General features: G+C 40.1%; 1 protein-coding gene across 6 annotated transcripts in view; it reads left to right on the top strand.

Annotated features, from left to right (window-relative positions):
* The window catches only part of astn1 (astrotactin 1), a 490,568-nt gene that overhangs the window by 298,546 nt on the left and 177,386 nt on the right, over positions 1 to 14,636 (top strand). For all 6 annotated transcript variants that reach the window (XR_009783285.1, XM_061732846.1, XM_061732845.1 and 3 more), the window contains one exon: positions 6,403 to 6,591. Coding sequence is in view for 5 of the 6 variants with exons in the window: in XM_061732846.1 (XP_061588830.1) it covers positions 6,403 to 6,591 (189 nt within the window). In the remaining variant the exon portion in view is untranslated. The remainder of the gene's footprint in view (positions 1 to 6,402; positions 6,592 to 14,636) is intronic.

Genomic DNA, 14,636 nt, shown 5'->3' with positions numbered 1-14,636 from the left:
TAAGTATTTAGTCTGGCTGTACATTCACTGAAGGCTGCTCTTGGCTGCTGTCACATGAAGACTTGTATATGATATTTTCTGACAGTTTTTCACCATCTGGATATCAAAATATGTATTCAAAAAATGTGCCTTAGTACTTTGTTTAGGTTGCGGTGGGAGTGCTTAAAGGATGTATCAAATCTGTCAATACATTCCAGTTATTCTGCTTGCTATTAATATAATCTGATCGTTTTAATTTTATTAAATGATGTACATTATTTTATTATATATTTTTTTATTATTCAAAAATGTATAATAAGCAGTTTTCTCTCATAGTAAGTGCAGAAACTCCTCTGTAAATCCATCTGTGACTGCTCCAATGCATCTCCAATGGTGTTGCTGTGGTTTCGAAGCAGCTGCAACTTCTGCTAAGGATACACTTTCTATTTTCTCCTCCCTTAGAAGTGTCTCAATAACCTCCTTAAAAAAAAAAAAAAAAAAGTCCCATTTCCCACTTTAGCTCATCATATTTCAGCAGCTACTGGAGGGGGGAGACCACTGATTTTTACATCTGATAGCGAAGCCCCCATCGCTCATCCTCACTCTGCTCTGTGACTTTCACTTCAGTGGTCTCCTAATTTCATTTTGGATGAGAAAAAAGAGCAACCCAAGCATGAGTGCTGAGATATTAATGCTCTTTCTCCTGAAAACCATAATGATAAACTGTTACTGCAGTTTTGCTCCCCAATATTTGATGATTGAAAATTCCACTGAGAACATAGATCGTTGTACTTTGATCAATGTATCACATCAAATAGGAATTGTCATGTACTTTATGTTCTTGTTCTGCCCAGGATGCTCTCAGTGCATAGGTTTGAGTGAGGGGTAAAGGTGGTGATTGTGCAGAATATTGAGAATACTGATTTCATTACCATGTAGCAGAGGTGGGCTTGGGTCTGGAGACCCAGGTTCAACCCCAGAATTTGGCAACCAAAATATACCACCTTGGCTCCCTGAGCAAGGCCCTTAACCCTAATTGCTCCCCGGGCGCCAGAATAAAGGCAGCCCACTGCTACCAGTCTAACTTGTGATGGGTTAAAAGCAGAGGACACACTTCAGTGCGGCATGTATACTGACGAATAAAAGTGGTTAAAAAATGTTTAATAAACCATTTTGACTTGATCAGCAGGAGGTTCCCGTTGAAAGGAAGCCATAAGATGAGCATTGTTGTGGCTACTGTAGGCATAGCCAGCAGGCTGTGGCATTCAGGCGATGCTGATGATATTAAAAAAAATACACCTACGTATTTAGTCCCCGAACAGCCTGAACAGTTGCCTTCACAAGACAAAATAGATCCATACTTTCATGTTGACCCTGCCACCCAAATGTCAAAGCAGAAGGAAACACTCATGAGAGCCTACCACATAAGCCTACCCTTTTCCTGCTGTACCCCAACACCTCAAGGTTTGACGTGTTGTCTGTTCAGAGTGCGTCTTCTGCCTACCTTGATTTGTAACGAGGGGTTATACGAAACACTTCATCATCTCGGACCAGTGTGACTTTTCCTCTGACCTCTGAGAACTGCAGCCCACAGAATATTTTCTTATGGTCTAACCTTTATCTGTTAACCCAAGTGATGGAAGTGCATGAACATTTTTATTAGAGCAAGAGATTCTGACATACTCAGACCAACCCATCTGGTACCCACACCGAGCCCACATTCATAATCACTTAGAGTAGCGCAGACAAGTCTGTGAAGTGTTTTGAAATGACTGGTTTTCTGCAGTAATTTTCCTAAAATTATGATCTGATCTTTGTCCAAGTTTCAGTAACAGAGGAGAACCAATGAAGGCAGCAGCGAGTATGTGAACTCCAATTGATCCAATTGCATAGTTGTCCAGTTTACCGAGGATCACTGTGATGGGGTCTATATTATAAGTAGTGTTGTCAAGTGATTAAAATAATTGAGAGATTAATTAATTAAGATCTGTAATTCTAATTTTTTAATCTCACCTCAAAATTGCAGAGAAAAGCCCTCAACTTGAAGTGTTTTCCTTTAAATTCATTACATTATTGTGGCAGATCAAAAGATATGACAAAAAAAGTGGCTTTATCTTTAGTCTTTTTTTTTTTTTTTTTTTTTAACAGACCTGAACAGATGCAGTCCTAGCCATTTACATCCACTTGGCAAGAACATTCGCCAGCCTCTCTGTCTCCGACGAGTGGAGCTCCTCGTCGGAGCTCCACTCTTTATTAGGGACTTGCTGCCGCAGTTCTGCACAACCGACGTCTTAGGCTACCTTGTTTAGGAGTGTTTGGCAGCTGCTTTGGTAAATGTTTGATTCGCCATGTGTTTCAATAAATTAGTATAATAGTACAACATACAGTACATGTTTTGTATTACTCTTACTTTTCTTTTCTTTTTTTTGACCGCTATATTATGCTGAAGAGGCTCCGAGGCGTGAGCAATATTTTTGTTTTCCTCGTGAGATTATTTTTTTCCTCTGCAGCTACAAATAAGAGTTATTATTTTTTCCTCAACAAACTAGTTTTATCTGAAGATTGGGGTTAATCGCACCGCAGAGAGCTGGCCAGCAACTGCGTTTAGCTGGAGAAGAATCGGAAATAAAACCCGTGTGAATGATCCGCCCCCGGTCTGTGTGAGTGACTCTTTCACTCTTTTAATTTGTTATCTCAGATACTCTGCCTCCGTGGTTCTGCCTCCAGGCAGGAAAGCGGTGAAAAGTTAAACCATTAGCAATCTTTTCCCCACGTCTGTTATGTGTGGAGTTGCTGCAGCTACAACACAGCAACGGGTTACCAGCTTCTGCGGAGCTCTGCACTCCACGCCCCGCCCATTTTCGTCTCGACTACGAATCGGGAAGGAGGGGGAAGTGACGTATGCTGTAAAGCAGTCAAAGCCGTAAAAATGTGTAGTTTTTTAGTGTGTCAGGGTTCCTACCATGCTCCTCAAAGTTACATAGTGCCAGTGAAGGTGATACAGACCCCTCAGACCATGACAGAGGTTCATTAAACCTGTTGGAAGTTGATGTTCCATCACAATAACTCTGGAAATATGATATTAAGGTGGAAAAGTTACATAGTGCTGCTTTAACACTCTTGAGACATCAGTCAGTTCACTGACTCTTCAGAATGCTCCACTTTGTATCTGACATTCAGAGAACATGATTTGTTAAAAATGTACTCATCATTTACCATGTATTAATCAGCATTCTTTGACGAGGGTTGTTTTACACACTAAAACTCAAGAAATAAATGTGTATTGTGGGTAACTTGTGTAGGTGTTCAACATCACTCTAGGTGTTAATAGTAAATGCCCCTGGGGTTGTTAATGAAGAGCACAATATAGTTTTTGCAGCAAAATACATTTACAAGTAAAGAGTCTTTATATTCAGTGAATAGTGGCAGATGTACAGTATGCGGGCATTTATCACTAGTATGAGTCAGTAACAGTATGGTGGGGATATTCACTAAGTCTGAGCAAAAAAAAGAGACTACGGTACGTATACTTCACACAATTCCCACGCATATTAAAACTTCACAGTCACCTCAGAATGATGAGTGGTAATAAGTAATTTATAGTATACTGTCAAAAATATGATACCTTTTAAGTAGTGAATAAATTAAAACGGGGGGTGGTAAAATATCAGTTTTAGCTTTGTTTGAATCAATGTAAAATTATTTTTTAGGAAGCATTGTGTAGGTCTTGCATTCTCGTGTTCTTACAACCAGCAAAAACCATTGAAAGGTACACCAGAGTTAAATGACAAAAGTCTGAAGTTAGCTCAGTTAACAGAGGTTTTTAAGACCCATTCAGACATTGCATTAAAGTACACCCTATCCTGGTAAAAGTCTAAGCATATTCCAAGATTAATTCAGATCCACATTCATGATGCATTTGAAAGTCACATTGTCATCAGAGTCTGAGACAAAAGAGACATCAGATGGATTCAGAGACTGTAATAAATTAACACAATCAGCTTACTGTAGGTGATGTAAACATGTCCCTCTGCTCTGTACTCCGGCATCTGGACTTCCCAGTGTACTACTAACAGGATACTGTTAGTGGAATCAAACTCTACTCTGACACAAGCTCTCCCAGCTGAATGTGCCTGACCACCTGTGCAGATGGATTACTGACGTCCTGACAGATAGAAGCCAGTTCGTCAGGCTTGGGCAGCATATCTCTGACTCTCAGACCATCAGCACTGGACCCCCCCCACGGCTGTGTCCTTTCTACTCTGTTAATCTCCATGTACACCAACATCTGGACATCTGTACACCAGTCTGTCAAACTCCTGAAGTTTGGAGATGACACCACCCTCATCAACGTCATCTCAGATGGAGAGGAGTCAGCCTATAGGAGTCAGACCGTGTCTGGTGTCTCGGTGCAGCATGAGCAACCTGGAGCGCACAAGACAGTGAAGATGATGGTGGAATTGAGAAAGGACCCAGACCCCCCCCCCTCACATCCTCCATAACAGTCTGGTTTGCTGCAGTAATGGCCAGGGACAAGGCCAAGCTGAACACCGTCATCCACTCTGTTGAGAAGGTGCCCGGCTGCCACCTCCCATCTTTACAGGAACTGAACATTCCCTGGACCCCGGAGACATGCTGCCGGGATCACAGCTGACCCTTCTCTCTGATCCTGGATACAAACCTTTTCAGACCCTCCCATTTGGCAAAAGGCTCCAGTCCAGACCAGGACCCCCTACTAAAAGAAGAGAAAAAGCCCACCTCCAAGTTTCAAACTTTCATTTGCATAACTATACTTCTCACCCAACTTTCTGCATATAATGTTTTTATTTTTTTATTGATTCTTTTACTTTCATTTATGTTTTATTTATTAAGTTAGTATTATTCTGTTGTGTATATATTTAAAATTTGTATTTATTAAACTACTATTTTCTCTGACTTTTGCACTATTTTCACATTTTGCTTTTTATTCCATGTTTGAAACAAATTCCTAGTTTTTTACTGTGCATAACAAAAAAAACCCTTTCTGATTCTGATGACTTCTTTGTGGCAAATCCTTTCTTATTTTGGTCATATCTTGATTTGTATTGCTTGTTCCTTTACACAACAAAGTTTTTGAAAAATCGTTCTGTCAGACTTTTTTTTGTTCTTCCACCTTGTTAATTCCAGCTGCTGTCTTTGTCAATTATAACAGTGCATTCAGTGTTTACAAGCAAAGGTTGTTTGTGTGTGTGTGTGTGTGTGTGTGTGTGTGTGTGTGTGTGTGTGTGTGTGTGTGTGTGTGTGTGTGTGTGTGTGTGTGTGTGTGTGTGTGTGTGTGTGTATATATATATATATATATATATGTGTGTGTGTGTGTGTGTGTGTGTGGGAGTGTTTCTTTTTCTTGCCTATATAGTGTGAAGGTCAGATTTAGTCCCTCATTAAGGTACACTGTTTACTGCAATGCACTAACTACTTCCCACTTGTGACCAGATTTATCAGAACACATTTTACTGCTGGGTCTTAACGGGCCCTTAGAGACTCAAGAAAGTTGTAGGGAAAGAAGTTAGGAAGAGAAAGAGGCAGAATGAGTGAAAACCTCTATAGCTTTTACCATGTCAGTGTGGAAATATTAGGCTTTTCTTCCTTTTTTTTCCCCTCCTGCATGATCAAGCTTGTTCATATCTGTCCGTGGCCGATGTGGATAATCGTCACTCTGGTTGAAAGAGTTCATGAATAGTAAGCAGCTGGCTCAGATGTCCACTAAACTAATTTAAAACACTTGCTGTCAAACCTCTGACATCTATTTCCATCAGTGTGACTATAGATATATGTGTGCCAGCAAAGTGAATTAAAGGGAAATCAGATGTTATTAATGAAGAATTAAACACCTTAACAAAACTTTTATTCTCCAACAAATCACATAGCCAAAATGTTGTCCTGAAAGTATTTGATGATTCTGGCCCCTGTTAAGTTTTGTGATGACAGCTATATATTCAAAGGTGTAACCATGAAACATTGTCTCTTGCCACAACACATTTGAAGTTATTGTTTCATTGATGTATTTTATTCAAGGTACCAAACACTTTCAAAGACACTTTCATGAACTAATTCTGTACAGTTTGTTCTAATAATCCAGTTTTCATTCATAACCAGTCTGCCGGTTGACACAGTGAGTGATGGTCTGTTCATCAGTTTATTACAGTGAAGCAGACTGAAGTATCTCTGCAATAAAACTTCATGACTGATCGCCACTCAACCTGAGTGCTGATGTTGATAGACTAAACTTGATTTCTTTTCATCTCTTTTTGCACCAGCATTGGTGATTTTGATTAAAATGCCCAAAATGTGACTTTGATTTAATACTCTTATATATGTCTCTCTGAAACTAAAAGTGCAAACATACACTTTTTAACTTTTAGCATTTTCTCTGCATCTTTTCAGCTTTTAGCTCAGCCATCCATTCTCTGGATGGAGCGACACAGCGGAGCGACTTCGTCTCCATCCTCAGGGAGTTTGGGAACCACTATGTGCAGGAGGCAGTTTATGGCTTCCAGGAGTCGTGTACCATCTGGTACCCTAACAAACAGGTCCAGAGACAGCTGTGGCTGGAGTACCAGGACATCAGCAAAGGTAGGAGACTAAACCTCGCATATATTATTGTAGTCATTGGTTTTAAATTAAAAGGATATCTAGTAAAGTGGAGTGTGTGTGTTGGGGTGGTCTGCAGTGTATCGTCCTTAGGCTGTATGGGTTTGTAGTAGCATGTGTTGGAGAGTGGATGTGGTTGTGGGAGAGGTAATAACTAAAATATCTGTTCGCAGCAGCAAGTATCACAAACTAAAGTCATGTGAATAATAAACCACAGTCTTTCAATCTTGGGTTTTTATGTATCAAAGACACAATAAATTACCCAGTACTAACCACGGCTTCAGATTTGTTAGATACAGCCAACAAGGCATAACAAATTACACTCTGTGATTATTTATTTATCAAAAACAAAGATAAACCAAAGTGGAAACGGTATGTGGAAAAAACCTACAAGCTTAAGTCCAAAAATACAACGTTTACATGGCTTCTTTGACAGGAATTCAGAGGATAGGTGGAAGCCGGCTTCAATTTGTTTTTAGATTTTCATTAACTGTTACAGTGACAACATCCAAAACAGCAGATTTGTAAGTCTGGAACATTCTGATGCATGGTATCACAATACAGAGGAACAGATATCACTAATGCTTTTAGATAAGCAGTTGTTGCTGCCCATTTGGTTAGATAGGGTTAAAAGCCCATTTAAAAACAATTTGGAATCCATTATTGTGAAGTGATGAAGATTATTAAAAGGGGAAGACACCAAAGACCATTGCTAATCTATCCAGGAGTGAACTTCCCAGCAATGCACCCAAATGTTGGTCAATAAAAGGCTCAGAAAATAATGCTAAAATCCAAGATCGTCATCTTATATTTTATAGGTCTGCATAAACTGCATGAGTCCAGGGTGTTTCAAAAATGTTGCATTAGACAAGTGTATTCACTCTAAAAAGACCATCCCAGCTTGGCTTCTTTATTTTCAATATTACTGTAGTCAATGGCTACTTGAAGCTGCAAACAAATATCTGCTGTTCTTTGAAGTTTAACCAATCGTCAGCTTATACTAGATGCTCCCTAACTACATCAAGCGATTTAATTGGTTCCACAAACATTTCTTTGGACCACTGCTTCCATTGTTGTGGTTTGTTTTCTTAGTAATGTGGTTTTGAATGATGAGCTGGGTGGTGTACAAATTCTTCTTCAAAAAACATATAACATAAGACCTTTTCATTTTGCACCAGAATAATTTAGTATGTTCTGTTTTCCCTCTTGTCTCGTGTCAGTATCAGGTTGCAAAACCCCAATACCCCCCTGTTATAAGTTTTGAAGTGTGCTAAATGCTGGAGATTTTCCAACAAGCAAACAATCCGAGAACCAATACCTTAGCTTTTTTGTTACTTTACTAGTGTATTGTCAGTATAAGTACCAGCCAATTGTCACCCATCTGTCTTACTTGTGCTTGTTAGTTTACTTGTCACAGCTGAGATAAGTAATAGCCCCCCTCTCTTTCTACTGTTTCACCTCAATAGTCCCAAGACGTCGACTGTTGTTTCCTTTGTTTTTCCTAGACACTTTTCTTCTTCTGTATTTTCCCAAGGACACCCTTGCTGCTCTTAACCGGTCACTTTGAGTTAGTTATTTGCCAAGAGATGACATAGGATGACTGAGTATACCTCCCCTCATAAGAAGTTCATTAGTTCTTTCATCTCCCGGCCCATCTGACACACAAACTGGACATGATGGTACACAATTCAACTGGGACAAAATGGCATGCTGCTTCTTTTTGGCGAACTTTTGACTTTAGGATTGACTCTAGATCAAGGCAATTTTGTTTCGATTGATGTTGGTGATCCTAGGTTTTCCATCAACTTTTCTGCAGACCTTTAGCTACCTTTTGTGGAACAATACAATGGAATGAACTCATATTGTTATTGGTTACTCTTTTCACATGGCCTTTAATGCAGACTTTCCTTATTAGGCCGACTTTCCTTATTAAACAGTGCTTTAAATTGCACAAGAGGTGCAAAAATTAGGCTAATCATCGTATTGAACATCTTTAATAGCTTCCTTAGAATCTTTTTTAGCAAAGGAATTTGAAATTGATTCATAATATCTGAAAAATTGTATTTACTGTTAAAACATTTTTGTAACTGATTCTTATAGCTGTCTGTTGCAGCTCAGTCATTTGTAAATCACAAAAGTTTGAAAAGGTTAGTACACATGAATCCCCAAATAAGGATGTTAACATTCAAGTTCACCTGCATAACATTTTGTTATGCAAAAATGTATGTATGCATTTCAAACTGCTTTGTGAAGGGTAATATATTATATTGAAGTCTTGCTCAAAAGCTATTAACTATTTTTATAAATGCTGATCTGAGTTACTTTTCAAGCATAAGTGTGACGCAAATTCAACACTGCCACCTTTTCAAAATTATCTGGTTTTCTTTTAGTTAATTTTACATTGTTTCATAACATCAGTTATTTTTATTTGGACCAAGCAAAAATTTTGATGCAGTTGTTTCAAGCATTCGAGAATTTCTTACTCAGTCATTGAGCCCTCCACTTCCATAAATGACACAGCAAGGTACGGCTTCAGTACATCATATAATTACATGCATGATGTAATGTAAGCCTCTCTATAGTTCTTCCAGCACTCACAAATTAAGACATGAAATTATGAGAATAATTTGTTTCACTGTTGCTGCAGAGAACTTCCCCAGATTACAGATACTCTAAATGCTTGTTCTTTATAGTTAACTGAACATGAAGGTGCCAGAAAGTTTCTGTAAAAGTTTGTTTTTATCTGTTTTTGTTGTAGTTTCTGTTTTTAGAATAGATCAAATAACCAAACATGACTCCGAAGCTGTGAAAACTTGGCACTGTCGAGAAAAAAAAATCAATAAATAAGAACATAGAATGTGGACAAGAGGTCAACACACCACTCACTAAAAAAGACCAATTGAAGTCCAGTAATTCATGAAACATCAGATTTGCAAAGTTTCTGGTTCTTTGTACTTTTGTCCCATGGGTAGCTCTGAACATTATACGCAAAGGATAAATATAACACAGAGTGTTAGTTTGAATCCTGATGTGATGTTTATTGCTTTATGACCTTGCTGGGTTTTTTTTTTGTTTTTTTTTTAATGCATCTATTTGATGTTTTTTTCTTTTTTTTTAAAGTGCTGCTTCATGGAAAATCAGTCTCATTGAAAATCCATCCTTGCATTAACTTTTGCTTTAAAATTTGGATTGCGGGGGCAGCGCCCTAAGCAGAGATGCCCATATCTTCCACTCTCTAGCCACCTCCTTCACATTTAACAAGCAAATACGGAGGTGCTTCTAGACCAGCCGATAGATACAACTTCTCCAGCATGTCACGGGTCTACCCTGGGGGTGGACTCAGGCTTTGACATGTCTGAAACACCTCCTGAGGGAGGCATCTGGAGGGTATCCTCACCAGATATCCAAACAACCTCAGCTGGATCCTCTCGATATGGAGGAGCATCTGAGTCCTTCCCAGATCATTGAAGTCCTCACTCTATCTTTGAGAGAAATTCTGTCCATAAAAATTATGATCAGAATCTGTGACAAAGGGCACCCAAGGAACTAACCAGCAGGGCAGACCAAACTTTTATATCGCTTGTATAGGGACAATAGCTCTTGGCAGTGAAATCAGTAGCCATACTCTCAGATCATGTCCTAAAAAATACTTGGATGGACATGGTTGAATGTCTTTTCCATGTCCACAGTGCACATGTGGACTGGTTAATCAAAGTCCCCTGCCCCCTCCATGGTCCTAGTGAGGGTATATTGTTGGTCCAGTGTTCCACACCAGGACAGAACCCACATTGATCATCCTGAATCTGATGTCTGATGGTCTGTTGGGTTCCCTTCTCCAGCACCCCTGCAGAAACATTACGATTGCCCTGTAATTTCAAACAAACCCTTTGGTACCCCTTCTTAAAAAGGGGAACCACCGACCCAGTCTACCAGTCCAGAGGGACTGCCCCCTTTGTCCATGCAGTGTTGCAGAGACATGTCATCCAAAACAGCACCACAATATCCAGACCCTTGAAGAACTCAGGGCTGATCCTGTCTCTTCCTGGAGCCCTGCCACAGCAGAGCTTTTTAAGTACCTGAGCAGCCTCCCCCCAGCTGGTTGAAGCTCTGCTGGAGGTGGGAGTTAAAGATCTTTCTGATATGTTCTTGTGCCAGATGTTCCCAGCAACATGTTATGGCGCTTTCGCACTAGTACTGCCTTAGCCCGGCTCGGCTCATCGCGGCTCCACCCGTTTTGTCCCCGTTTGTTTTTCCACAGCCAGGGGAGAAGTGGGGGGGGGGTTGGGGTGAAGCGGCTGTGACGTACTCGATTGCGTAACACCTTTGTTCGTGTCGGCGCTGATGAGAAATCAGCTGGAGCCGCGAGCGGCTAAGAAAAAAACAGCCCGTCTACATCCCTTTTTTAATTCTCTCCTCAGCCACCAGGTTTATGAACATCAGAGTTGGATCACCAAACAGACGTTTGCCGCCAGTCGCCCTCACGCTGACTACCGCTTCCTGATTCAAACGTCAAAAAAAAAACGCCGGCCCCCCGACCAATCAGAGGCGTGGAGGGTGGTGACGGCCCCGCCCCCCGACCAATCAGCTGCCTGTAATGTGATGACGTCGGAAATAGTCCCGGCTCAGCCCGGTTAGAACCTCGCCAGAATGGTTACAGAAAAAGTATCTGCTTGGAGCGGCTCTACCCGCCTCAGACCCTAGTACAAAAGCGCAAGACGGGGCCGTGGCGGGTAGAACCGAGTTGAGGTTGGACTAGTGCGGAAGGGCCATTAGTGTATGTTTGAGCCTGTTTGTTGTCTTCACAGCTTAACACAGCACATAGCAACCTGCATGGCCCCTCCTACAAATGGGGAGCTCATAGAAGAATTTAGAAATTAGAGTCCTCATATAAAATATACACACTTTGTAGCAAAACATTCCTTGTGTTCATATGTTTGTTGTGTTTGTGAGGTAAAGATTGCCTTAGATTGTCCTTTGTAAGTTATGCTACCTCCTTCTGTGTCTCGTTCGGCTTTTGTACTTCCTTAATCCATGGTGTCTCATGACAAACTGCAACCTAAGGTTTCCTAATACCGCTTTTGTTATCATTTAAGTGCCTCCCTCACTGTCCGGATTTGATAGTATCAGAACAAGGCTTTTACCAGAATAAATGGATGTAAGACAAGTGCTGGTTTTTCAGTCTAGCTGCATATATCTACAGAAGTTACAGATAGTAGCATGAGTAGCAGTAGATAATCTGCTTGTCTGAGCTGCTGTGAAATCCATCCAGATTTTTCTTTTTTTGCTGTCAATTGGAAGCACAGTAATTGTGTGAGGCTGTAAAGATCTGAAATGATTCGATTGAAGTGGGTAACGGTTTCAGCTCCGTCCAAGACCATCTGTTTCTAGGAACCAAAATTGATTCCATTGACAAAAAGTTGAAATCAGAGTCATCTTTCTTATTCCATTCCTGGCTTCTTGGAAACATACTGGCCTTTTGCAAGGATTAATGAGCTCACAGGAGAGTTTCATGATCCATGTCCTCAGCCTTTGCTCTAGATACAGGATGTGCCCGACTCCAGCTTCCCTTCCATATTCAGGAAAATGTGAGACTGACTCTCTGCTTTAGCTGATTTATTCAGCTATTCTGTTTTTTTTTTCTCTGTGTGTGTGTGTGTGTGTGTGTGTGTGTGTGTGTGTGTGTGTGTGTGTGTGTGTGTGTGTGTGTGTGTGTGTGTGTGTGTGTGTGTGTGTGTGTGTGTGTGTGTGTGTGTGTGTGTGTGTGTGTGTGTGTGTGTGTGTGTGTGTGTGTGTTATGTGTCTGTCAGATATTTGTCTCAATCACATCGAAAGAAAATATTTAATGCTTAATGTGTTTCAAAAATTTTCCCAAGTAGTTAAAATAACTTCATACATGTGAATGTAACTCTGAGCTCATCATCCGCATTACCTGTAAACATCTGGATGGCTTATTTTAAGTTCATGGGGAAAATAAAAAACATTTGACATTATAAAATGTTATGTTTGCAATTGAATAAATATGAGAAATCCCATTACCCAAAAACTGAATTGAATGAATCAATAAAACAAAACTAAATTAAATGATATTACTGTTCTCCAGGGCTCCAAAATTGTGTGGGAATAGTGTATCAGCTGTGAGTTGTCAGCATTGTAACGAGTGCTCAGCTGGTGATACAAGCACACAGTGCATCACAGTCTGTAAAGTCAATTGAACATTTACACTGGTTGTTTCAGAATAACCTCTGAACCTGAAAACAACACGCTAAACAAATGTGGACATGCTCATAGTCAGACTTCCACGACCATATCAGTCAGATTTGTGTAGACACCGCCATAGCTCATCAAACATGGTTAGTGTGCGTGTGTTACCGTGTGTGTGTGTGTTTGGTCACCATGCCTTTGTCTGAGTGATTAATGGCACTTTCTTCACTGCACTCAGTTTTGATGTGCGTTTCCTATTGTCAGACACATGACCTCAATTACCACACTAGAGATCAGACATGAACAGCATGAAAGCCACTGCTGCAGTAGTCATGCTGTGACCGTTTATTAAATTGAGAAAATGAATTTGATTTGAAAGTATTTCTGCCAGAAACAGTTTCTGTACAGAAAGTTCCCTTAATAGAATATGTTTGGATGCTTCTTCTTTGCCAGAACTGGGACTCTACATTGAGTGATGAATAATTTTCATTTCACTTTCAACTCTGTTCACTGGCACCTACAATACAAAAATATGGTTGGTAATATACTTTAAAATGCTGCCTTAAAATTTTATTTTTATCCAGAATGAATCATATGCCTGTGTAATTGTAAAGGTGCTGCATTGTGTGATAAACCCACAGAGTTATCACCCTTCATTAGGGCCCGAGCACTGAAAGTGCGAGGACCCTATTGTATCTGTGATGTTTATTATTATTATTATTATTATTATTATTATTATTATTATTCTCGCCGTAAATAAATTGCCTTTTTGGAGGCCTTAAAATGCTCCAAAACTCACCAAATTTTGCACATGCTTCCAGAGTCGCGTAAAATTACGTATTTTATGGGCGACAGGCATGGGTCAAAAAGGATTAGGCTCTATAGCGCCACCTATTTTATGTTTTTGAAGAGCCCCATAATATGGTTTGACTTACAGCAATGTCCTTTATGTGTCTATTATATCAGACAAAGCTCTACAAAAAAGTCTCTTGGACCCATGCTCTAAGTTACACAGGAAGTCCGTCATTTTGAACAGAAAATGTCATTTTTCATGAATTCTGGTCATTTCCAGGCCTCGTACTTTAACGAACTCCTCCTAGAGATTTTATCAGATTGGCTCACAACTTGGTTTGTACAATCTATACACATGGCCGACGCTAAATTGCGAAGCTTTTAAGTTTCTGCCAGAGGGCGTGACCGTAGTGATCCACCGAAGTTTGAGGTCATTTTTAAGCCTCGCCATCAAACATCAATTGGCTGTAATTCAGCAATACATGATTTGATGTTGTTGAAAACGTATGTGCATGATTGTAGACTGAGTCTGAAGACATCTATGGTGGAATATTCAGGATCGGTTGTAGCGCCACCTGTTTGCACCAGGAATTGTCATGTCTTGTAGTATGCATCTGTGCTCCAAGCGAGATCAGTTTATTGATCTCAAAGTTGGTCAGATAATAGGTAAGACATTGACGATGACTGACAGAGAAAACTGTAAGTTTGTGTCAAAGGGCGTCGCTGTCAGAGGTTGTCAAATTTCGGTGTCTCGCCATGAACATAAAAGTTGTTGTAACTTAAACATAATTGGTCAGAATCAACCCAAAATCAATTCATGTAATCAGGCTTCCATTCTGAACAAGTGGATATAACAATCTTGGATGAACTCCATAGCGCCACCTTTTGGTCAGGTATACATTTTTCATCAAATTATGTGCTGTAATGGCTGTTTCGTTCATCCAATCTTAATCCAATCGACACATATGATTGTCAGTAGGTCCCTTGTTGACCGTGTCGCGTATCGTGGTCATTCATTGAAAGGAATTGGCATT

Source organism: Cololabis saira, chromosome 10, assembly GCF_033807715.1.
Source record: "Cololabis saira isolate AMF1-May2022 chromosome 10, fColSai1.1, whole genome shotgun sequence".
In the NCBI taxonomy this organism is placed as follows: domain Eukaryota; kingdom Metazoa; phylum Chordata; class Actinopteri; order Beloniformes; family Belonidae; genus Cololabis; species Cololabis saira.
The sequence above is the reverse complement of the archived record's forward strand: the minus strand, read 5'-3'. Positions and strand labels throughout refer to the sequence as shown.